We start from the raw sequence: 24,152 nt of genomic DNA, 5'->3' as shown, positions 1-24,152 counted from the left end.
CCTCAATGGTAATTTTTCTGCTCCCTCTGGTCATCCCCCCCCCCCCCCCCCCACCCCCTCAACAGTCTTTACTAGAGGTCGACCAATTAATTGGAATGGCCGATTAATTCGGGCCGATTTTTCAAGTTTTCATAACAATTGGTAAAAGGCATTTTTGGACACCGATTATATTGCAATCCATGAGGGGACTGCATGGCAGGCTGACCACCTGTTACGCGAGTGCAGGCAGCGAGGAGCCATGGTAAGTTGCTAGCTAGCATTAAACTTATCTTATAAAAAACAAATCAATCCTAACATAATCTCTAGTAAACTACACATGGTTGATGATATTACTAGTTTAACTAGCTAGTCCTGCGTTGCATATAATCAATGCTGATAATGATAATGGAATTAGATTTTCAAGGAGGTGTCCACATACTTTTGAACATGTAGTGTATGTAAACAAATACATGGTACTTATTTATATATTGGGACAAAATGTACTTATGTGGGTAGACCCCAATATGATAGACCCCCCCCCCCAAAAAAAATGAACCATGCATTGGCCGGGAATCGAACCCGGGCCTCCCGCGTGGCAGGCGAGAATTCTACCACTGAACCACCAATGCTTTAGTGGAGAAAACCCCTCCCCGGGAGTAATATAACAGATCGGATGAAGTGAATCAGAAGTTGAAATATGTTGATTTTGTATTTAGCTATCCAGATCGAAGGACCATTAAATGAGAGGCAGTAAAATGTAATTAGAGTGTTATTACATAGTACTTACAGCCTGTTTGCAACGAGGATGTGCAAATAAAATTTGAGATTCCAGACTGATCTAAAATAATGATTCTAGAGGTTTAGCAATAATTCACTTGTTGACAAATGCAATCCAAAAGAAAAGTTAATCAGGTGAAATTTAAAGTACTTATTTCGGAGTAAATCCTACGATGCTTAACTTTTCCTACATTTGTTTACGTTACAGCCTCATTCTAAAAAGGATTAACCAGTTTTTTTCCCCTCATCAGTCTACACACAATAGCTGCATGATGAAGGCTAAGATTTTCACTCTACCCTCCAATCACAGCTGCAACTGTGTACATGTGACTAGTAAACAATCTGAATTCAAATCAGCAAAGGGGGACCAACTCCATATTAATGCCTATGATTATGAGATGTTCGATGAGTAGGTGTCCACATACATTTGGCCATGTGTTGTATGTAAGCAAATACATGGTAGTTATTTATATATTGGAACACGGTTGGACTGAAATTTTAATCACTTATTTCTGTAAGTAGATCCTAAAATACTTTTGAAAAAGATACACATGCATTGGCCGGGAATCGAACCCGGGCCTCCCGCGTGGCAGGCGAGAATTCTACCACTGAACCACCAATGCTTTGATAGAGCAATATTTCGATCCCAATACCCATATAATAGAAAGCACAAAGTGGATGACTGGTCAAGTTGGAGGATGGAGCAGATGGGAATGAAGGCATGTGAAGAATGTAAAGTTGTTTTTTTGAAAGGTGGTATGATTTATGCCTTATTGTGGACATCAGCCTGTTTACGACATGGGTTTGAAAATAAACTTATTTGAGATATACCAGAGGGATTTAAAAATAATGATTCCAGAGCTATAGCCATAATTAACTTGAGTTTCAAATGTAATCCATGTGATCATTTATAAGGAAGCATGTAACATGTAGCTGCTATTTAAAAATGTGTAAATAAATACATGTACTTATTACTTCTATGAGAATATATCCAACAACACTTCAAAAAATATCCCTGCATTGGCCGGGAATCGAACCCGGGCCTCCCGCGTGGCAGGCGAGAATTCTACCACTGAACCACCAATGCTTTGATGGAGAAATATTTCGTTCCCAGTACTGATATAACAGGAAAGCACAAAAGGGATGACGGGTCAAATATGGGTAGAACAGATGGGAATGAAGGCGTTTGTGAAAAATGTAAAGGAGTTGTTTTGAAAGGTAGTATGAATTATGTCTGATTGTGGACATCAGCCTGTTTACGACATGGATTTGAAAATAAACTTATTTGAGATACCGGAGGGATCTTAAAAGAATGATTCCAGAGCTATGACCATAATTAACTTGAGTTTCAAATGTAATCCATATGATCATTTATAAGAAAGCATGTAACATGTAGCTGCTATTTAAAAATGTGTAAATAAATACATGTACTTATTACTTCTATGAGAATATTCAACAACACTTCAAAAAATATCCCTGCATTGGCGAGAATTCTACCACTGAACCACCAATGCCTTAGTCACGTAATTTTCTAGACTTTTGAGTTTGAATGGAGCATGCATTTTGCTCTGTCAGCGTGATTTGTGTTTGTTTATTTCACTTTTGTTTATTATCTATTTCACTTGCTATGGCAATGTAACCACATGTTTCTCATGTCAATAAAGCTATGAATTGAAGTGAAAGAGAGGGAGGGAGAGAAGGGAGATGTAGACTGGGTGATCGGAACAAAGTTAGTCAGACACTCAATTCCACTTCCCTAGACCTCTTTCTGGACCATTGAGGATGAGTGAGAAAATGCAGTTGCATGGCATATAGTAATAATAGTTCATCCTTCCTGTTAATATATATTAATTACGTAAACAAGCATACATGACTGTTCCATGCGCAAAACCCTCTCACAGACATTGTCATCTGCTCTCATCATAGCATAGTTAATTGCCTGCTGATTGGATATAAACAGCAGATGGGCTTCCCATTGTATTCAAACTGTTTGGGTAGGTTTTAGAGTCCAAGAACATTCACACCTGGCCTAATGGGTAACCAGTTGACTGGACTTCACAGAGATATGAAAGTTGACAAAAAACTGAACTGAACACATTTGGCATGTTTTTTCTATTTTTATTGCAACTGGGATAAACCTATAGCATACAGTAAAGTGTTTCTTATATTCATATATTATATCAATATCAAATGAAAAAATGCAGCTGATATGGACTTTCCATATCGGTGCCAATCACTACAGATTCATGTTTGAGACAAATACTTATTGATCATTGATTTGACAAGGACCATGTTCTTTGTATGCTGCACCAGAGTTCTCATTGTTAGTTTTAGCTGGCAAGCTGGAAAACACAATAAAATAACTCCGTGTTGACTGAAAGCCAAAGCTGTGAAATGTGCTGCATTGTGAAGGCATGCGCTAAGAACCTGCCTAAAGACATGGTGTCAGTTCCTATAACCCAGCCCTGAAGTCATTCCATTCCTTTTATGGCCGGTACTCCCCTTATATGGTTGCACGGCGCGAGGGAATACACGGAATCTGCAAATCTGGGAAAGCAGAGGGTTTTAATAAAAGTCACACACACACTGGCTAAGAGTTAAAGAAAACAGACTACGTACTTTTCTCTCAGCAGCTTCCATACTTCCTCACCACAGTGGGTATTATTCAGACCAATGCGGAAAATGCCATTCTGTATGGTATGCATGAGATAGACAAGGGAGGAAGTTTCCCTTAGACACTGATTCAAGGCCAGTTTAGCATATTCTCCTCTAATGGTTGAAGCTGGAATCATTAATAGGCGAAATTGCCACTTCCGTTTTGGATATTACAACAAAGACGTTACTGCAAACAGTTGCATGCGCAATAGGACAGCAGAATATGCACTGCACATTTTGTTCCTATGCTGTAGAATGCTCCTTTCCTCACATTTTTATTTTACCTTTATTTAACTAGGCAAGACAGTTAAGAACAAATTCTTATTTACAATGATGTCTAGACCTGAATCCAATCGAGAATATGTGGAAAGAACTGAAAACTGCTGTCTCTCGATGTGCAAAACTGATAGAGACATACCCCAAGCGACTTACAGCTGTAATCGCAGCAAAAGGTGGCGCTACAAAGTATTAACTTAAGGGGGCTGAATAATTTTGCATGCCCAATTTTTCAGTTTTTGATTTGTTAAAAAAGTTTGAAATATCCAATAAATGTCGTTCCACTTCATGATTGTGTCCCACTTGTTGTTGATTCTTCACAAAATAATACAGTTTTATATCTTTATGTTTGAAGCCTGAAATGTGGCAAAAGGTTGCAAAGTTCAAGGGGGGCGAATACTTTCGCAAGGCACTGTATCTTTGTGTTCTTTTGTATTTAGTTAATTTCAGTTCTTCAGGTCCTACTCACTGTTGTCAGACTCAACTGGATGAGAGGATCAAAAGAGCTGATAGAACAGAATGAAGAACTTGGTGCTGAGTCTGTGCGGGCACGCTTAAGAGAGGAGGGTGTTGGAGTCCAGCGGGAGAGGGTCAGACAGGGTTTGATCCATGTCAACCCCCAGGGAGCTGTGAGGAGAGCCATGCAGCAGTGGCGGAGGCAGTACAGAGTTGCAGGCCCAAATTCTTTGTGGCACACCGATGGCAATAATAAGCTGATCCTGTAAGTGCATAGACTTAGGCCTCCTGACCTCTACACGTTTTTACAATCTTAGCATCGTAAAAACATTATGATTTATCTTGTTATATGGCCATGAAAGAATTGTGGCCCTATTCCCGGGAATACAGTGCCTTCAGAAAATATTCACAGCTTGACTTTTTCCGCATTTGTTTTGTTACAACCTGAATTCAACCACCATCACCTTTCAAGCCACCACCTCAGCTCCTTCAACCACCACCACAATCTCAGCTACTTCAACCACCATCTCAGCTCCTTCAACCACCACCATCTCAGCTCCTTCAACCACCACCACCTCAGTTCTTCAACCACCACCACCTCAGCTCCTTCAACCACCACCACCTCAGCTCCTTCAACCACCACCACCACCTCAGCTCCTTCAACCACCACCACCACCACCTCAGGTCCTTCAACCACCTCCACCACCTCAGCTCATTCAACCAACACCTCATCTCCTTCAACCACCACCACCACCTCAGCTCCTTCAACCACCACCACCTCAGCTCCTTCAACCACCACCACCACCTCAGTTTCTTCAACCACCACCACCTCAGCTCCTTTAACCACCACCACCTCAGCTCCTTTAACCACCACCACCTCAGCTTCTTCAACCACCACCTTAGCTTCTTCAACCACCACCACCTCAGCTCCTTCAACCACCACCACCTCAGCTCCTTCAACCACCACCACCTCAGCTCCTTCAACCACCACCACCTCAGCTCCTTCAACCACCACCACCTCAGCTCCTTCAACCACCACCACCTCAGCTTCTTCAACCACCACCACCTCAGCTTCTTCAACCACCACCACCTCAGCTTCTTCAACCACCACCACAGCTCCTTCAACCACCACCACCACCTCAGCTCCTTCAACCACCACCACCACCACCTCAGCTCCTTCAACCACCATCACCTTTCAAGCCACCACCTCAGCTCCTTCAACCACCATCTCAGCTCCTTCAACCACCACCACCTCAGCTCCTTCAACCACCACCACCTCAGCTCCTTCAACCACTACCTCAGCTCCTTCAACCACCACCACCACCTCAGCTCCTTCAACCACCACCACCACCTCAGCTCCTTCAACCACCACCACCACCTCAGCTCCTTCAACCACCACCACCACCTCAGCTCCTTCAACCACCACCACCACCTCAGCTTCTTCAACCACCACCACCTCAGCTTCTTCAACCACCACCACCTCAGCTCCTTCAACCACCACCACCTCAGCTCCTTCAACAACCACCACCTCAGGTCCTTCAACCAAGTCATTGCACGTACCCCTGTCAAAACAGGAAACAACCTAGCCCCAGACAGTAACTGCCAGCTTCAGTTCCCCCTATCTCACGACTCCTTGATACACAGACATTTCATCGCACAAACACTCACACTTCACTCCCCTCTCTACTGGTCGGGTGCCAAGAGCAGAGGACTCTGCTGTGCACCAATGGGGCACCTGCCCTGGCTAGAGCAGGTCCGCCTCCAACTCTTCGGGACCATTCAGAAGACGAGATGACAAGACTCCACCTACATTATTCCATGCATAAAATCTGCTGCAACCTCTGTCTAGGGGCCTTTTCAGCTGACTCCTTACTGAGTCATATGACTAGGTCCATGCACGCTTTACTGCCGGACAAGATATCTTTGATTTGGTCTCACTCTCCAGTATTATGAACACCAACAACAGCTAGTTTGCAGTCTTTCCTGCCTCAGTTTGAAGTGATTGTGTTAGCTTTGTTGTTGGCTAGCTCCTATAAACAAGTGTCCTGACGAGTGAGCACATTTTCTATGCCATGCGAAATCTCGCCTCATTAGCTCATTGTTATGGATGTTTCCAAATAAACTCAGCAAAAAAATAAACGTCCTCTCACTGTCAACATCATTTACTTTCAACAAACTTAACATGTGTAAATCTTTGTATGAACATAAGATTCAACAACTGAGACATAAACTGAACAAGTTCCACAGGCATGTGACTAACAGAAATGGAAATGGAATAAGGGTCAAAATCAAAAGTAACAGTCAGTATCTGGTGTGGCCACCAGCTGCATTAAGTACTGCAGTGCATCTCCTCCTCATGGACTGCACCAGATTTGCCAATTCTTGCTATGAGATGTTACCCCACTCTTCCACCAAGGCACCTGCAAGTCCCCGGACATTTCTGGTGTGAACGTGCCCTAGCCCTCACCCAGACCTGCTCAATGGTATTGAGATCCGGGCTCTTCACTGGCCATGGCAGAACACTGACATTCCTGTTTTGCAGGAAATAACGCACAGAACGAGCAGTATGGCTGGTGGCATTGTCATGCTGGAGGGTCATGTCAGGATGAGCCTGCAGGAAGGATACCACATGAGGGATGAGGATGTCTTTCCTGTAACGCACAGTGTTGAGATTGCCTGCAGTCCAATGATGCTGTGACACACCGCCCCAGACCATGACGGACCCTCCACCTCCAAATCGATCCCGCTCCAGAGTGCATGCCTCGGTGTAACGCTCATTCCTTCAACGATAAACGCGAATCCGACCATCACCCCTGGGGAGACAAAACTGTGACTCATCAGTGAAGAGCACTTTTTGCCAGTCCTGTCTGGTACAGCGACGGTGGGTTTGTGCCCATAGGCGACGTTGTTGCCAGTGATGTCTGGTGAGGACCTGCCTTACAACAGGCCTACAAGCCCTCAGTCCAGCCTCTCTCAGCCTATTGCGGACAGTCTGAGCACAGATGGAGGGATTGTGCGTCCCTGGTGTAACTCGGGCAGTTGTTGTTTGCCATCCTGTACCTGTCCCGCAGATGTGATGTTCGGATGTACCGATTCTGTGCAGGTGTTGCTACATGTGGTCTGCCACTGCGAGGGCGATCAGCTGTCCGTCCAGTCTCCCTGTAGCCCTGTCTTAGGCGTCTCACAGTACGGACATTGCAATTTATTGCCGTGGCCTCATCTGCAGTCCTCATGCCTCCTTGCAGCATGCCTAAGGCACGTTCACACAGATGAGCAGGGACCCTGGGCATCTTTCTTTTGGTGTATTTCAGAGTCAGTAGAAAGGCCTCTTTAGTGTCCTAAGTTTTCATAACTGTGACCTTAATTGCCTACCGTCTGTAAGCTGTTCGTGTCTTAACGACCATTCCACAGGTGCATGTTCATTAATTGTTTATGGTTCATTAAACAGCATGGGAAACAGTGTTTAAACCCTTTACAATGAAGATCTGTGAAGTTATTTGGATTTTTACGAATTGTCTTTGAAAGACAGGGTCCTGAAAAAGGGATGTTTATTTTTTGGCTGAGTTTACATGTACCTAGAAAACACCATAAACAAATGCAAATGCAGCTACTGTTGTTATTTTGGCTGCACTGTTTGGTGTGAGTGTAAAAGCCGTAGTTAGCTAGCTAGCACGCAAGGGATACGTACGTTGCCAGCCAGTATGGCAATGCAACATTTAGAAGGAATGACTGGGTCTGATCCATAGATACAGAACAAAGACTGAACGACTGGGTAGCGTCTCTAGCAACCCAAACGATAGAACGAACCAGCAGCCGGCTTGGGTAGCCCTAGATTTGTGTCAGGACTATATCTTGTGGAAGGATGAAATGGTATGAATAAATTCATCAACTTCGTCTCAGGCCTACCAACACTCCAATATATCCTTTAAACACCGGGTTCTCGGGCCTACCAACACTCCAATATATCCTTTAAACACCGGGTTCTCGGGCATTATCACTTAATTGGCCAATCCTTGCATATCATTTTCATATTGTTATTTGACGCGACAAAGTGTTATTTGACGCGACAAAGTGTTATTTGACGTGTATCTTTTTTGACACGCAAAGACCCAAATGGCGTTCCATAGTATGTCAGGGAACAATTGTTCTTGTAAAAACATTAGGATTAGTTTTGACCATTTTGATTGACTTTACTTCATTTCACCATGCCAACCAGATACTTTTATGGGTAGGTAAAGTGAACATTTCTGGAAATGTGTCTTCATCTGATGTTATGTTATATCCCTCTGCTGATGGCATGACAACCTGGTTGTAAAACAGAACATTTGAGAATTATTTCCATCTAAAGATAGTATCTGCCTTGCAAATGATTTTGATTGGGCCTAATATTATGATGATACTGTTTTGACAACCTGTAAGCACCTATAATAGTCAGTTGTGGAAAAAGTACCCACTTGTCATACTAGAGTAAAAGTAAAGATGCCTTCATAGAAAGTTACTCAAGTAAAGGTGAGTCACCCAGTAAAATATTACTTCAGTAAAAGTCAAAGTATTTGGTTTTAAATATACTTAAGTATCAAAAGTAAATGTAATTGCAAAAATATACTTATGTATCAAAAGTACAATTATAAATTATTTCAAATTACTTTTATTAGGCAATTCAAACAGCACAATTGTCTTGTTTTTTAAATTAAATGATAGTCAAGGGCACACTCCAACACTCAGACAATTTACAAATGAAGCATTTGTGTTTAGTGAGTCTGCCACGTCAGAAGCCGTAGGGATGACCAGGGATGTTCTCATGATAAGTGTGTGAATTTAACCATTTTCCTGTCCTGTTAAGCATTCAAAATGTAACAAGTACTTTTGAGTGTCAGGGAAAATTAATGGAGTAAAAAGTACATTATTATCTTTAGGAATGTAATGGAGTAAAAGTAATGTAATAGTAAAGTACAGATACCCCCAAAATGACTTAAGTAGCACTTTAAAGTATATTTACTTAAGTACTTTACACCACTAATAGTTTTCCACTGAGCCAGTGTCTCTATAGTGATAGGTGTACAGTATGAGGGGAGATGCAGCAGGTAGCTTGCATACCTTCCAAGCCTCTGATAATAGTTCAGCTAATCCTTAGGCACGTGTGGGCAGAGGAGATATGGAGAGAGGCAGTGTGTGTGTTTGTGTGTCAAGGCAAAAGAATGCCTCTTCTAAGAACTAGAGGATACTAAATGAGAGCAGGAATGGCATGCAGGCTTAACTCCGTCCGCCTGACTCGTGCTGGAGCCAGGTAGAACACACACACTTCCCCAATTATGATATAAATCAACTGTAATACATTTTTATAAACACACATGTAGAGATGTAGGGTCTTAATTTGATCAGGAAAAATAGATTTTATAGTATCGCATTTATAGTATCGCACTTCTCATGTACCCTACTTTTGGCCAGCTAACAGCCTAACCACTTCTCATGTACCCTACTTTTGGCAAGCTAACAGCCTAACCACTTCTCATGTACCCTACTTTTGGCCAGCTAATAGCCTAACCACTTCTCATGTACCCTACGTTTGGTCAGCTAACAGCCTAACCACTTCTCATGTACCCTACTTTTGGCCAGCTAACAGCCTAACCACTGATCATGTACCCTACTTTTGGCCAGCTAATAGCCTAACCACTGATCATGTACCCTACTTTTAACCAGCTAACAGCCTAACCACTGATCATGTACCCTACTTTTGGCCAGCTAACAGCCTAACCACTTCTCATGTACCCTACTTTTGTCCAGCTAACAACCTAACCACTTCTCATGTACCCTACTTTTGGCCAGCTAACAGCCTAACCACTTCTCATGTACCCTACTTTTGTCCAGCTAACAGCCTAACCACTTCTCATGTACCCTACTTTTGGCCAGCTAATAGCCTAACCACTGATCATGTACCCTACTTTTGGCCAGCTAACAGCCTAACCACTTCTCATGTACCCTACTTTTGGCCAGCTAATAGCCTAACCACTGATCATGTACCCTACTTTTAACCAGCTAACAGCCTAACCACTGATCATGTACCCTACTTTTGGCCAGCTAACAGCCTAACCACTTCTCATGTACCCTACTTTTGTCCAGCTAACAGCCTAACCACTTCTCATGTACCCTACTTTTGGCCAGCTAACAGCCTAACCACTTCTCATGTACCCTACTTTTGTCCAGCTAACAGCCTAACCACTTCTCATGTACCCTACTTTTGGCCAGCTAATAGCCTAACCACTTCTCATGTACCCTACTTTTTCTCAGCTAACAGCCTAACCACTTCTCATGTACCCTACTTTTGGCCAGCTAACAGCCTAACCACTGATCATGTACCCTACTTTTGGCCAGCTAACAGCCTAATCACTTCTCATGTACCCTACTTTTGTCCAGCTAATAGCCTAACCACTGATCATGTACCCTACTTTTAACCAGCTAACAGCCTAACCACTGATCATGTACCCTACTTTTGGCCAGCTAACAGCCTAACCACTTCTCATGTACCCTACTTTTGGCCAGCTAATAGCCTAACCACTGATCATGTACCCTACTTTTAACCAGCTAACAGCCTAACCACTGATCATGTACCATACTTTTGGCCAGCTAACAGCCTAACCACTTCTCATGTACCCTACTTTTGGCCAGCTAACAGCCTAACCACTTCTCATGTACCCTACTTTTGGCCAGCTAACAGCCTAACCACTGATCAAGCAACATTATGGACTAAATGTTAAAATCCTGTTACAGCGGGAATATTTTGCTACGACAATACAGTTCCAATTAAGATCCTACATTAAGATCCTACATTTTGCTGCGAAGAGACAGAATCAATAGATCATTTATTCTGGTATTGCCCCTGTGTAGCTTGTTTCTGGTCACAGGTTCAGGAATGGTTAAAAAAAATCCCAACATTCACTTAAAATGAACCTTACAATTTTATTTATCTATTTAACCTTTATTTATACAGGTTTTTCTCATTGAGATAACGTCTTTTATTCAAGAGAGACCTGGTCCAATAGCAGCAGGGGAAACAACGTTTCAGACAAAACAACTTACATACACTAACACAACATTATACAAAACTATAAACAAACAACAAACGAACACTACAAATACCAGTGTTGGGCGATTTGGAAAGCCATAGTCAGTCAATAAATAACTTTTCCTAAAAGTATTATCTCACAATCTGTTGATAATTTACGATTTGAAAGGTAAAAAAATGTTGTAAAACATCACCGTACAATTGAAAAATATATGGCACATGGAAACCAAATGAGGGTTGTCTATGGTGATAGGTGGCATGGGCTGAGTGACTGAGGGACGGGATTAAAGAGCTGAGGTCTATGGTGATAGGTGGGATGGGCTGAGAGTGACTCAGGGGCGGGATTAAAGAGCTTATGTTTGGTCATGTATTTCTGTTATGTGACTGCTTTATATAAAAGTACCATGAATGTAAAATGTACGTTTGTAAATGTAGCAAAAAATCTGTAAAAAAACGAAAATATTTGTCCTCCGTGGATTGGTTAACAAAAATAATTTAAAAAGATCCTACATCTGAACAGTACATACACACACAACAGAAGGTGCATGAGGAGGTAATTGTGTGTAAGGTCAAGGGTAATTTGGATCTAGGATAGGCAATAGGTCTTTCTATTGTCAGTGCAACTAGGGAGCGTGTGTTAATATTCAATCAGGATCGCAATGACGATCCTGGTCCTCAGGCTACAGTCTGGCACCCCTGGGCCCTCACCCTTCTGAGGGCCTGTCCTGATACATGAGTGTTTGTTGGATGCTGTTCTTGGCCCTCTCCTCTATCCTCTTGCTTGCGTTAGCCAAACCTGACCACACGTCTATTTCTGGCCCTTTGAAAATAACTGAATGGAGTGTTGTGGTGGGTTGTTGTGTTCTACCACAAGGTTAATACAGGGAAAGCACAGTCACCGGGATGGAATTTGTAACGTGCGTGTGTGTCTGTGTTACTTTATCACAGACTAATTAGCCCATTACATTATCATTATGTGTGGTTCTTGACTCCACGTAATAGCAGACAGCAGTCTGGCCTGGGGTCTACAGTACAATATGTCCCTGATGTTATCTCATGACATTAAGTATCAATTCAGTATATTGTGTCACTTCAGTCACTGGTGCTCAGCTGTCAAACTATTTTATAGAAATATTAAAATTAGATTTCTTTGTTCAATAGCTAACCTAAAATGCTTCTCTCTCCCTCTTTCTCTCTCCTCTCCTCTCTCTCTCTGTCTCTCTGTGTCTGTAGCTAGCTGACTTTGGCCTGTCCAACCGCTTTAAGAAGGACAATTTGCTCCAGACGTACTGTGGGAGTCCTCTCTACGCCTCCCCAGAGATAGTCAAGGGACTGCCCTATCATGGCCCAGAGGTGAGAGGACAACACACACACACACACACACACACACACACACTTACACCGTTTCCCTGTGTTTCTCCTGGGTCTGTGTCAGGTGGACTGCTGGGCAATGGGAGTCTTGCTGTATGCGCTGGTGTACGGTAGTATGCCGTTTGACGGGGCCAGCTACAGAGCGCTCACAGAGCAGATCAGCCAGGGACGCTACCGCAGACCAAACCCTCCCTCAGGTAAGCCTACACATCACCTGCAGTCTCACAAGGAACTGTAAACCTGTTAGTCCATGACTGTCCTGTAAACCGTCGTATTGTACTGAGCCCTGCCTGTGTCTGTCCCCTCCACACAGACGCCTGTGCCCTGATTGACTGGCTGCTGACGGTGCGTGTAGAGGAGAGGGCCACAGTGGAGGACATAGCCAACCACTGGTGGGTCAACTGGGGCTATGAGGACAGTGTATGTGACTGCCCCTCATCCCCCCACCAGGACTGCCCCTCCCCGCTGCTCGCACGCTACATCGACTGGCAGAACCGGGTTGCCACGGCAACCAGTTGCCCGAGCTCTGACCCTTCCGCTCACCCTCACCCGTTCTACTTCAGCTTCCCCCTGAAGGGTGATCGCGGGGGAGGGGGGAGGTCGAGGGGGGAGAGGTCAAGTTTAAGGAAGTCGCGTAAGGTGAACACTATTCCCCAGAATGCACTGGGAGCATGTAGTCCAGTTTGTACGACAACTGCCATCAACACCACCACCACCACTGCCGCCTCCATTTCCTCTTCCTCCAAAGGCCAGGTCGAGAGGAAGAAACCAAAGGGGATTCTGAAACCCCAGCGGAGCTTTGATTCAACCTTCCTGCCCTCTCCTAGAATGATGGGGGAGAACTCCTCCGCCAAGCCCTGCAACCTGCCTCCCCAGCCCCACAGAGCTCACACACACACTCACTCACACAGTGATGGTCTGTCCACAAGCCTGCCTGCCCCCTCTATGTTCTCCCATTCCTCCTCCAAGATGCCCAAGAAGGGGATCCTAAAGAACCTGTATGGTGGTGAGTCAGGGTACTGCTCATCCCCAGAGAGAGGTATGTCTGGAGCGGGCACAGGAGTACGAGGTAGAGGGGTTGATGGAGATATGTGCTGCTCTTACGATCCCCACTCCCGCTCACCCAGCTCAGAGCACAGTCCAACAATGCGGACGGAAGCAGTGAGAAGGAGGAAAGGCATTCTAAAGCGCAATGGCAAGTTCTCACACAGCCTGGACCTCCCTGATGCCCTTCATCCCTCCTTATCCTCAGCTCTGGCCCATTTCCCTGAGGCGCTGCACCAGCTCCATCAGGCTTCCGGGGGCAGCAGACCCCCCAGCGTGGTGAGTGAGGACAGTCTCCTCTCCTCCGATTCTTTTGACCTGCTGGACCTCAGCGCCCAATCACGCCGCAGGATCTTCTCCCGGGGCACCCAATGCAGTGCTTGCAGCTCAGAAGAGGAACTTGAGGACCCGGTAGCAAGGGCGGCAGACGGGATTGGATTAGGAAGAGGGCGGGGCAGAGAGGAGGAAGATGAGATGTCATTGGAGGAGAGACAGGAGATGCTAAGATAAGATAAAGGTTGTGTTCCCCTGCTCAACCAATGGTTGCATGCCACATCATCGACTGTCCCGTCGGGCACCAGATTGCTATAACATAGGATGTGGGTAGCTGATACATAAAATACCTATCCAGGTGTTGTAAGATCTGGCATGAGTCATTAACGCCTGGGTAGAGCAATGTGCCCACAATATGATAAGCCCAAGAGATGACTGGACGCTTGTAATATCAGTTACTGGTGCTGTCTGATAGGCCCAAATTACTGGCAGACTTTGTCTTTGCTAACCAAATGACAAATAACAATAAAGAATTCAGCGGAAGCACCTAGACAACCTGCAGTGATCGTATGTTGAAGGAAGGTCATCAAGAAATTGTTCATTTCATCAAGATCAGTTACTGATTGGAATGGATTGAGACTGCTGTCCTAGTGATGGGATAAAACACCGTTGGATTCTTTAACTGTGTGAATGAAGCCATCGCTGACTTTAAGGACTCCTATGTGAACTAACAAAACACTGTACAGGAGACCACATGGCATTCCCAATCTGGCCCTCATACCATCATGGCCATCAAATCATCCCCTACTTCCAGTTGGATCATTCATCCCCTCTGCTCTCCCCTGTAACTATTCCCCAGGTCGTTGTTGTAAATGAGAATGTGTTTTCAGTCAACTTACCTGGTAAGATAAGGGTAAAAAATAAAATGTCTATGGAATCCTGTGGACACGAAGCTAATGTGCAATGTTAAGACATAGTTAAAATTGTTCCTTTAATTCAAGCATGCTGTTTGCAGCATCAGACTGCATGGGCCAAATATACTGTATAATATACCCATTTTATGTGTTAATTCTAAGTCCCTTTGGTTAAAACAATGATCTAAATGTCTGTACAGTGTATGTCTGACTGGGGTGAAACCAAATGGTGTCAACGTGGATGTGTTATCTCTGTGCCACAAGACATGTAATATTACTCTTATTTCATCTGATTTCACCGACAGCATGAGCCTTCAGATATATATATATATGATCTCTGAGGTCACAAGAGGCTGACTGATGGCATTTTACCATGGAATGTGATCTTATGGTCAAACAGACTGGAAGATTGAATGAGACTTTGAGGATTTTAAATCTGGGATCTGTGCGCTGGAAAAGTGTAAGGGTATGTGATTACATTTGACTGGGAGGCAAGGAGGTAGTTACATAAAGTATTATTGCTTTGGTTTTTGGATTGGTTCAACCGTTTTGGTACTGTGAAAGAAAAAATAAAATACAAGGAATGATGAAAATGAATACTTTTTTTCTGGAAATAGGCCTAATGTTTTCTGCTGTCTCACTTCCTTCAGAATGAGCAACGACCAAAAAGCACATTCATTTATCATAAATTGCAGGAAGTGTTTTGAGGTATTAATAACTTGACTGATGTGTCCCTGGCACTTTCACAGATGTCTGGAGGTCTAGAAATAAGATGCTGAGAAAACATTGTGAGCCACTGGAGATGACAGATTAAACACGCATATACTGGATACAAAAATAGGAGCTTTTTAAAATACAATCATGATAGTGATTAGAAAACGCCTGTCTAATACCGAACAGAACATCCATTTTTAGACACTTCTCTGGTCTCTGCAGTGGAGAGGCCTTTTCCCTGGGTTGACCATAAGTAGGGGAACATTAGGGGGAACAGAGCGTTGTGTTTATAATGTGCCACTAGTGGTTGTTTTTGATCGATAGCAGAAACCCCATTCTGTCCCTCTACACAAAGACATATCTACTCTAAAGTCCATTTCCATGTTCTGTTCATTTGCTATGATTAGAAACCATCTGAAGTAGTGCACTCTACTGACTGGAGTCACAAACACAAAATGACTGATGCCTTACCTCTCTGTTGCAAATGCTGTCCATACCACAATCCCCTCTATGGAGCGAATCTAGGTCATAGTCCAGCCAAACCCTCACCATGTCACCTCATGCCATCAGAACGACTGACCCAAAGGCAGCCATTTTAATCTCAGGTTGACTCGTGTGTTTTTGTTATCTGCATCAGAAAAGGATGGTGTTGCTTAAATGGCTAATCCTATTCTTTTCAGGGAGACTTGATGATGTCATGGCTCAGGCAACACTAAACTAACATTTACCCAAGAATGGGGGTAAGAATAACATTCAGCTAAGCAACACAGAACATCTGAATAATGGATTGTATGCAGTGAGAGTAATTTGTCCCTCTCTTTAGTATCATCGTCAAGAATCTTTTCCATTAACTTTGGAGCAGTGTGTTTATCTACTTGATACGTACAGTGCCTAGCAAAAGTATTCACCCCCTTGGTGTTTTTCCTCTTTTGTTGCATTACAACCTGTGATTTAAACTGATTTTTATTTGGATTTCATGTAATGGACATACACAACATAGTGTATGAAAAAAAATAACTTGTTTTAAAAAATTGTAAAAAATAAAAATAAAATAAAACTTGAAAAGTGGTGCATGCATATGTACTCACCCCCTCTGCTATGATGCCCCTAAATAAGATCTGGTGCAACCAATTACCTTCAGAAGTCACATAATTATTTAAATAAAGTCCACCTGTGTGCAATCTCAGTATCACATGATCTGTCTAATGAACTCAGTGTATATATACATCCACAGAAATACATCAGAAGCTTCTATAGCCATGACATAATTTTCTGGAATTTTCCAAGCTGTTTAAAGGCACAGTCATCTTACTGTATGTAAACTTCTGACCCACGGGAATTGTGATACAGTGAATTATAAGTGAAATAATCTGTCTGTAAACAATTGTTGGAAAAATTACTTGTGTCATGCACAAAGTAGATGTCCTAACCGACTTGCCAAAACTATAGTTTAACAAGAAATGTGTGGAGTGGTTGAAAAAACAAGTTTTAATGACTCCAACCTAAGTGTATGTAAACTTCTGACTTCAACTGTATATATATATATATATATATCGCCCAATGAAATGCTTTCTTGCAGGTTCCGTCATGACAATGCAACAACAATAAGAAATAATCAAATATAAGAATAGGAACATAAAGTAAATGGCAGTAGAATATAATAAACATTTTATCATAAGTATAGTATAATACAGGAAGGTATAGTTTATAATCTAATTGTTACACATATTGGGAAAGGGGGGGATGGGGTCAGGTGTTTAAATTGAGCAGTATAACAAGAGTCTGGTAGGAGCAAATGTGATGTGTGTGAAGCATGCGTGTGTGTGTGTGTGTGTGTGTGGGAGGGGGGGGGGTGATGAATCAGAGCTGGTGATCAGTCCAGTTCAAGTGTTCAGCAGTCTAACGTCTTGCAGATAGAAACTGTCTTTGAGCCTGTTGGTATCAGACCTCATGTTCCAATACCCAGAGTTGTATAGCTTTTTCTGACCCCTCTCTTTGGGTGATACTGTGAGGAATCACAGGATGTGTTATGCAGGTACACTGAACCATTTTTGGATTGAACAGAACACCAACATCCTTCATTAAACACGTCAGCGACATGTTAGGGGACGTCAGTTGACGGAGTAGACGTCCAATCACAAACACTGCAGGCTGAGGTTGACTTGTGTACATAACGTGAATATATAACTCAACCTCGGCTTGCAGTGTTTGTGAGTGGAAGTCCACTCCGTCAACTGACGTGTTTAATGAATGATGGAGTCCAGGCTGAGGTTGTTGTTGACAACCTTTCAAAATAGCTCTAGACTTCACATCAGGACAGAGCCATAACGTTACGTAACAACATCCCCCTTTAAAATGTTGAGTTCATGTTCAGCTGACAGCTACAATGAGTAGTGGCATCAACAGTCATTGACCATGGAACTCTAACTATGCAATGGTCCTTCAATGTTCCTGTCTCCAGGGCCATATTTCCATTACACATCATTATTTAGAAAAACCTTTGGACCCAAAACCACACATAGAAGCATAGCCACAGTTTGTCCTTTCCAAACATTAAAAAGGATTCAAACTGCTTCATTTGAGAAATTAGACTTAGGGCGATGAAAAAACGATAATAATTCAGGAACATACACAGGAACATGAAGAGATTGTCTAATTTCCGGGGGTATGGCTATTCATGTCTGAACTGGCTTTTCAAGCTGAGTGGCAAATGCCAGATTTTGCACCATTTTACAGTTCCTGACCAAAGTCCTAAATCTGGCAACTTTGACAGTGTATGGAGTCAGGGTAAATAGTTTAAACCCTTTTGTCTTCGGTGATTGCCAAGTCTTGAGGTCAGATCATTGTATTGGACTGAAGTGGTTCTGTTAGGTTAGTGTTAAGACATAGACAAACACACTATCCAGGATACACTTCCACACTCCATCCCCCAGGGGCAGCAGCAACCTTGTCCAAATACTGAGCCTGGTTGATAAGCACATCATGTGTAACCAATTAGGGGGATTGTTAGTGATTGTCCCTAGACATAACAAGTCAGGTTACAGACCAGTTAACTAGACCGTAGACCCCTAGACATAACAAGTCAGGTTACAGACCAGTTAACTAGACCTTAGACCCCTAGACATAACAAGTCAGGTTAAAGACCAGTTAACTAGACCTAAGACCCCTAGACTTAACGAATGCAGAAAAATCAGTAGGCTAGTTATGAGTTTCGTAACACAATCACAATCTGGGTTTCTAGGCCTGAGGAGATCATCTTTGTGTTGCTTTGCAACTGAAATGTCACGTGATCTTATATTTGTATATTTTCCGTTTATTAATCAGTCAATCCGTTTGTCCATTTTTCATAGGTCTTTAAGGTATGAGCATCAGCTAAATGCATTTCACACAAATTTGATGAAGACTAACAGCCCAAGTAGTAACACGTGTCAATTTGGTACCACTGGCACAGAACCAGTGGTGGAAAAAGTACCCAAATGTCATACTAGAGTAAAAGTATAGATACCTTAATAGAAAGTTACTCAAGTAAAAGTGAAAGTCACATTAAATACTTAAATATCAAAAGTAAATGTAACATAAGTATCAAAAGTAAAAGTATAAATCATTTTAAATTCCTTATATTGAGCAAGCAGGCAGCACCATTTTCTTGTTTTTAAAATGTATGGATAGCCAGGGTCACACACTCAGACATTATTTACAAAATATGCATTTGTGTTTAGTGAGTCCGCCAGGCCAGGCGCAGTAGGGATGTTCTCTTGATAAGTGTGTGAATTTGACAACTGTCCTAAGCATTCAAAATGTAACGAGTACATCTCCTTCAGGGATGGAATCCTGCCGAGCACCGGCCAGCCGGCTGTGTGGAGCTGACACAGTGGCGAAACTTCCACCAGACCAGCGTGGGGTCCGGCTTCTGGAAGAAAAAGGAAAAGTAGGCGGGCGTGGGTTCCCCAGTAGCTTGTGTAGGTTTGCTACTTGCTTGCTAAGAGTCGCTCCTGTAGTCCTCCGCAAGCAAGCAGTTGCTACATTGAAAGTCAGCACAGTCCAGGAACAAAGCAAAGTAAACACAGCTCCTGCAGCACTGGAAACGTTCAATAGTGGCCTCCATTTGAGACCGCCGAGCCAGCTAGTCTAGCTGGGCTTTCATGTCTCTCACACTATGCGGAATCTGGCAGGTTCCCGGGACAGATAGTAGCGCTCACAGCAATAGCCCAACAGAGCCGCAGGATCCAAAATAAAATACAAGTATATGAAAACACTGTCAGCTTTTAAACCGAGGTCTTTACTTCAGGTTTCAGCGTTCAACAACAACAAACATATGTTGTGTGTGTATGCATGCGTACCTACAGTGCATTCGGAAAGTATTCAGACCCCTTGACTATTTTCACATTTTGTTATGTTACAGCCTTATTCAAAATGTATTTTTTTTTTTATCCTCATCAGTCGACACACAATACCTCATAATGACAATGGAAAACATGCTTTATAGACATGTTTGAAAATCTATAAAAAAAGAAAAAACAGAAATACCTTTTAACATTAGTATTCAGACCCTTTGCTATGAGTCTCTAAATTGAGCTTAGGTGCACCCTGTTTTCATTGATCATCCTTGACATGTTTCTACAACTTGTTTGGAGTCCACCTGTGGTAAATTCAATTGATTGGACATGATTTGGAAAGGCAAACACCTGTCTATATAAGGTCCCACAGTTATCAGTGCATATCAGAGCAAAAACCAAGCCATGAGGTTGAAGGAATTGTCTGTAGAGCTCCAAGACAGGATTGTGTCGAGGCACAGATCTGAGGAAGGGTAACAAAATATTTAAGCAGCATTGAAGATCCCCAAGAACACAGTGGCCTCCATCATTATTAAATGGAAGAAGTTTGGAACCACCAAGACTCTTCCTAGAGCTGGCCTCCCGACCAAACTGAGCAATCGGGCGAGAAGGGCAATGGTCAGGGGCTGACCAAGAAGCCGATGGTCACTCTGACAGAGCTCCAGAGTTCCTCTGTGGAGATGGGAGAACCTTCCAGAAGGACAACCATCTCTGAGGCACTCCACCAATCAGGCCTTAATGGTAGAGTGACCAGACGGAAGTCACTCCTCAGTAAATGGCACATGACAGCCCACTTGGAGTTTGCCAAAAGGCACCTAAAGGACTGAATGCCAAGAGTCACATCTGGAGGACCCTGGCACCATCCCTACGGTGAAGCATGGTGGTGGCAGCATCATGCTGTGGGGATGTTTTTCAGCATCAGGGACTGGGAGATGATGAACGGAGCAAAGTACAGGAGATCCTTGATGAAAACCTGCTACAGAGCACACAGAACCTTAGACTGGGGCGAAGCTTCACCTTCCAATAGGACAACGACCCTAAGCACACAGCCAAGACAGCGCAGGAGTGGCTGTACTTGGACTTGAACCCCGATCGAACATCTCTGGAGAGACTTTAAAAATAGCTGTGCAGCGACGCTCCCCATCCAACCTGAAAGAGCTTGAGAGGATCTGCAGAGAAGAATGGGAGAAACTCCCCAAATACAGGTGTGCCAAGCCTGTAGCGTCATACTCAAGAAGACTCGAGGCTGTAATCGCTGCCAAAGGTGCTTTAACAAAGTACTGAGTGAAGGGTCTGAATACTTATGTAAATGTGATATTTCAGTCGTTTTTTAAAAGAAATGTGCAAATAATTATAAAAACCTGTTTTTGCTTTGTCATTCAAATCAAATCACATTCTATTAGTCACATGCACCTAATACAACAGGTGTAGACCTTACAGTGAAATGCTGGTATAGAGGTCCTGGATGGCAGGAAGCTTGGCCACAGTTATCCCCATTATGGAGTATTGTGTATAGATTGGGGGGGGGGGGGGGGGGGGGGGGGGCATTTAGCATTAATTCCAGCCATTTAGCATTAATTCTTCTTTCTGCAAGAATGGGGGATTTGATTTGGGCAAACTGTAAAATGGGCTTTGTTGATGACCAGTCATCCATACCTTCCAGATAACTCACAATAATAACCGCAGTCTCACCTCACTCTCTCAGCCTTTTAAAAATGAATTATTCATTGATTGATGTATATAAAAAAAAAATGCATCTTTGATCTACAACCCCTCAAGGCAAGCATCATGCTATAAGCTCCTATTGGAGCTTTGGACCTCCTTTGGACAAATTATGGTTTAGTTTGGTTCAGAACAATCATGTTATTCCATCTGCCTTCTAGCCTGGTACACGGTCCAACGATATTTGCTTTAGCCAACTCCTCTGGCTGTCATTGCCTTAATGACAGTAAATGCCTACATATGAAAGAAAATGGCTTAATGCTAGCTAGCATTATCTTCCCTATGGACCAGTACACTGATCGTAAAAGAGAAGAAATGTCTCTGTCTACTGGTGAAATACACTCATTACAACTCTAAAAGACAGCTGAGCTGGGGCACAGAATATAGGAGAATGTTGTGTAATATCATTTTAGTCTAATATATATATATATTTTTTTACGAACTACAAAAACTTTCCTCCAGTCCAGGCATCTTGTTAGTCCACATTTGGGCGGGTTTTTCAGGGACAGGCAGTCGTGCACGAAGACATCCGCCCAGATTATTTTTGACCAATGACGTCCTGTACACAAGCCTCATTACTATTACAAAGATTTTTTTAAAATAGAGATTATCTCTGTGAATCACTTCCGGATTTTATCAACGCAATGACATGAACTATTTTTTTTTTTTGTACACAGTTAATATTTCACAGAGTAAATGTTACATACTTTGTCAAAGTCAGCTCTGCTTCCAATGGCTATTTGCGAAGAAGACAATGTTGTTTTCTATGTCCGCATGGCATGCATACTGTAGTATCATGGGACTGTCAAATTACTTTGCATCTTCGTCTCTTTATACGATCTTTGATCGCTCCTCCCTCCTTCTGGTCTGTCAGCCCAGTAAAAAAGGTACCTCGTTTCGGAAAGAGAACCCATTTAGTCGACAATTTAGTAGAACGCACCATAGTTTAAAAATAGTTCGCGCGGAAAGAAGTCCCCAGTACCGGCTCTACTGTGTTACTGGCACCGTTCAATCACCGATCATTATGGATGTTCGAAAGCGTCCCAGAGAAGATTTGCCGAATACTAGTTGTAGTGATCAGTTCAAACACCCGGAGAAGCGGGATTCTGAGGCGGCGTGGCAGGATTTCGGGCAGTGGGGTGTCGAGGACGTTTGTAGATACCTGCGTCAAGAAGGTCACTTGAAATGGGAGGATGCATTCAGAGGTTCGTTTTTTTCAATCAGTGTTTTTGCATATCTTCGCTAGCTAACTACACATATTTGATTGAACAAGCCAACGTGGCTTGAATGGTTGAAACTACATTGTGATCCGTGAGGGTGTCAAGCGCACCCAGAAGGACTACATTGTCCGTTGAACTACAGTACCTTAGCTAGACTAGCAAATTCTTATCACTTAAACTACGCACACACGGTTCTGGTTTTATGCCATGCAATTGACCTGTGACATTTTATTCTCATTGTGCATATTTACACATCGTTAATGACTGACACAGAGGAAATATGACCTGTTACTTGTGTTTTTGTTCTTCCCCCACACAGAGCAAAAGATGACAGGAGTGGGATTACGATACCTCACAGAGACACTTCTGGATAAAATGGGTATAGTGTACGTGTGGTGGTATTATGTTGGGTGTGGTGGTGGTATGCAAATCTTCAGTGGCATGGCAATCAAATGTGCACCAGACCCTCTAATAACCTTGGTTTATTAGAGGGTTTATTTTATGTTTTTCAGTCAATGCCTTGGGTTGTGTTGTTGATGGTGCTTTATGATTATGAAATTGAACACACACTTTCTCTCTTCTCCTCAGGCCTCTAGGCACCCGGTTGCAGATCCTGCACAGTCTGAGGAAGCTGTGGCAGATGGCAGCAGAGACCACCAAGGTAACACAGACGGCACAACTAACCCCTGTTATCCTTTTCAAAGGCTAGAGAGTGAATGAAAGACAAAATGAGGGAGACTTATATGTGAGAAATTATGTATTTACCTGCTTTGTTTAATATTAATAGTTAACAATTATGCTTAACATTGGTCAAGAGATTTTCAGAACTTACAATACTATGCTTGAGAAAGGATGGTTCCCCTCTCTTCTTCCTGCAGCTGGTCTGGGAATATCGTCAAGGACATGGTGCGACAATCTGTTATTGTTTCCAACCTTCTGGGATTCTGTTCCACTTGGTCACACGGCATAAGACAAATACCCTCTGAGAGTGACCACAGTTTCTCAGTCCACCCTGTTCTTCTCATATCTTTCAAGGGCACAGCTGTGTGGAGATATGAGGTGAACAGAGGCTGGCTTGAACAGAGAGTACGTTATAACTTGTTCGTGCGCTATGACCCGAGACACATAGCTCATCATGCACTGATCTGCCGGGGAGGGGTGGAACCAGCCACTTATATATTTATTTTAAATATTCACAGTTCACAGAACGAACAGTTCTCTTCATAGGCCCACAATTTTAGAACAAGTGTGTGTTCTTTGATTATCTTCATCAGAATGTACTCCCATGAATCTCAGTTCCACCATAAATGTTTGATAATGTCCATCAGTTATGTCCAAATATTTATTTTGTTGG

General features: G+C 43.0%; 2 protein-coding genes and 3 non-coding genes across 6 annotated transcripts in view; 2 read left to right on the top strand and 3 right to left on the bottom strand.

Annotated features, from left to right (window-relative positions):
* LOC110492536 (NUAK family SNF1-like kinase 1) overlaps positions 1–16,587 on the top strand; it is a 45,519-nt gene extending 28,932 nt beyond the window's left edge. The window contains exons 5-7 of the mRNA XM_021566940.3: positions 12,440–12,559; positions 12,642–12,774; positions 12,891–16,587. Of these exons, the coding sequence (XP_021422615.2) occupies positions 12,440–12,559; positions 12,642–12,774; positions 12,891–14,131 (1,494 nt within the window). The 3' untranslated portion in view covers positions 14,132–16,587. The remainder of the gene's footprint in view (positions 1–12,439; positions 12,560–12,641; positions 12,775–12,890) is intronic.
* Positions 538–608, bottom strand: trnag-gcc (transfer RNA glycine (anticodon GCC)). The gene has a single exon. It is a non-coding gene; the product is annotated as a tRNA-Gly (tRNA).
* On the bottom strand, positions 1,309–1,379 carry trnag-gcc (transfer RNA glycine (anticodon GCC)). The gene has a single exon. It is a non-coding gene; the product is annotated as a tRNA-Gly (tRNA).
* trnag-gcc (transfer RNA glycine (anticodon GCC)) lies at positions 1,773–1,843 on the bottom strand. Its single transcript has one exon. It is a non-coding gene; the product is annotated as a tRNA-Gly (tRNA).
* A 5,526-nt stretch (positions 16,588–22,113) lies between the features above and the next one.
* LOC110492535 (deoxynucleoside triphosphate triphosphohydrolase SAMHD1) overlaps positions 22,114–24,152 on the top strand; it is a 33,987-nt gene continuing 31,948 nt past the window's right edge. Inside the window, exons 1-3 of one of the 2 annotated variants that reach the window (XM_090203776.1) lie at positions 22,114–22,783; positions 23,118–23,184; positions 23,387–23,459. In XM_090203776.1, coding sequence (XP_090059902.1) covers positions 22,228–22,783; positions 23,118–23,184; positions 23,387–23,459 — 696 coding nt within the window. In that variant the 5' untranslated portion in view covers positions 22,114–22,227. Of the gene's footprint in view, positions 22,784–23,117; positions 23,185–23,386; positions 23,460–24,152 lie in introns of those variants that run through there. The other variant, XM_090203777.1, reaches the window with a different exon arrangement.

Source organism: Oncorhynchus mykiss, chromosome 16, assembly GCF_057628025.1.
Source record: "Oncorhynchus mykiss isolate SJ-2025 chromosome 16, ASM5762802v1, whole genome shotgun sequence".
Taxonomy (NCBI): Eukaryota; Metazoa; Chordata; class Actinopteri; order Salmoniformes; family Salmonidae; genus Oncorhynchus; species Oncorhynchus mykiss.
This window is presented reverse-complemented; position numbering and strand designations above follow the sequence as displayed.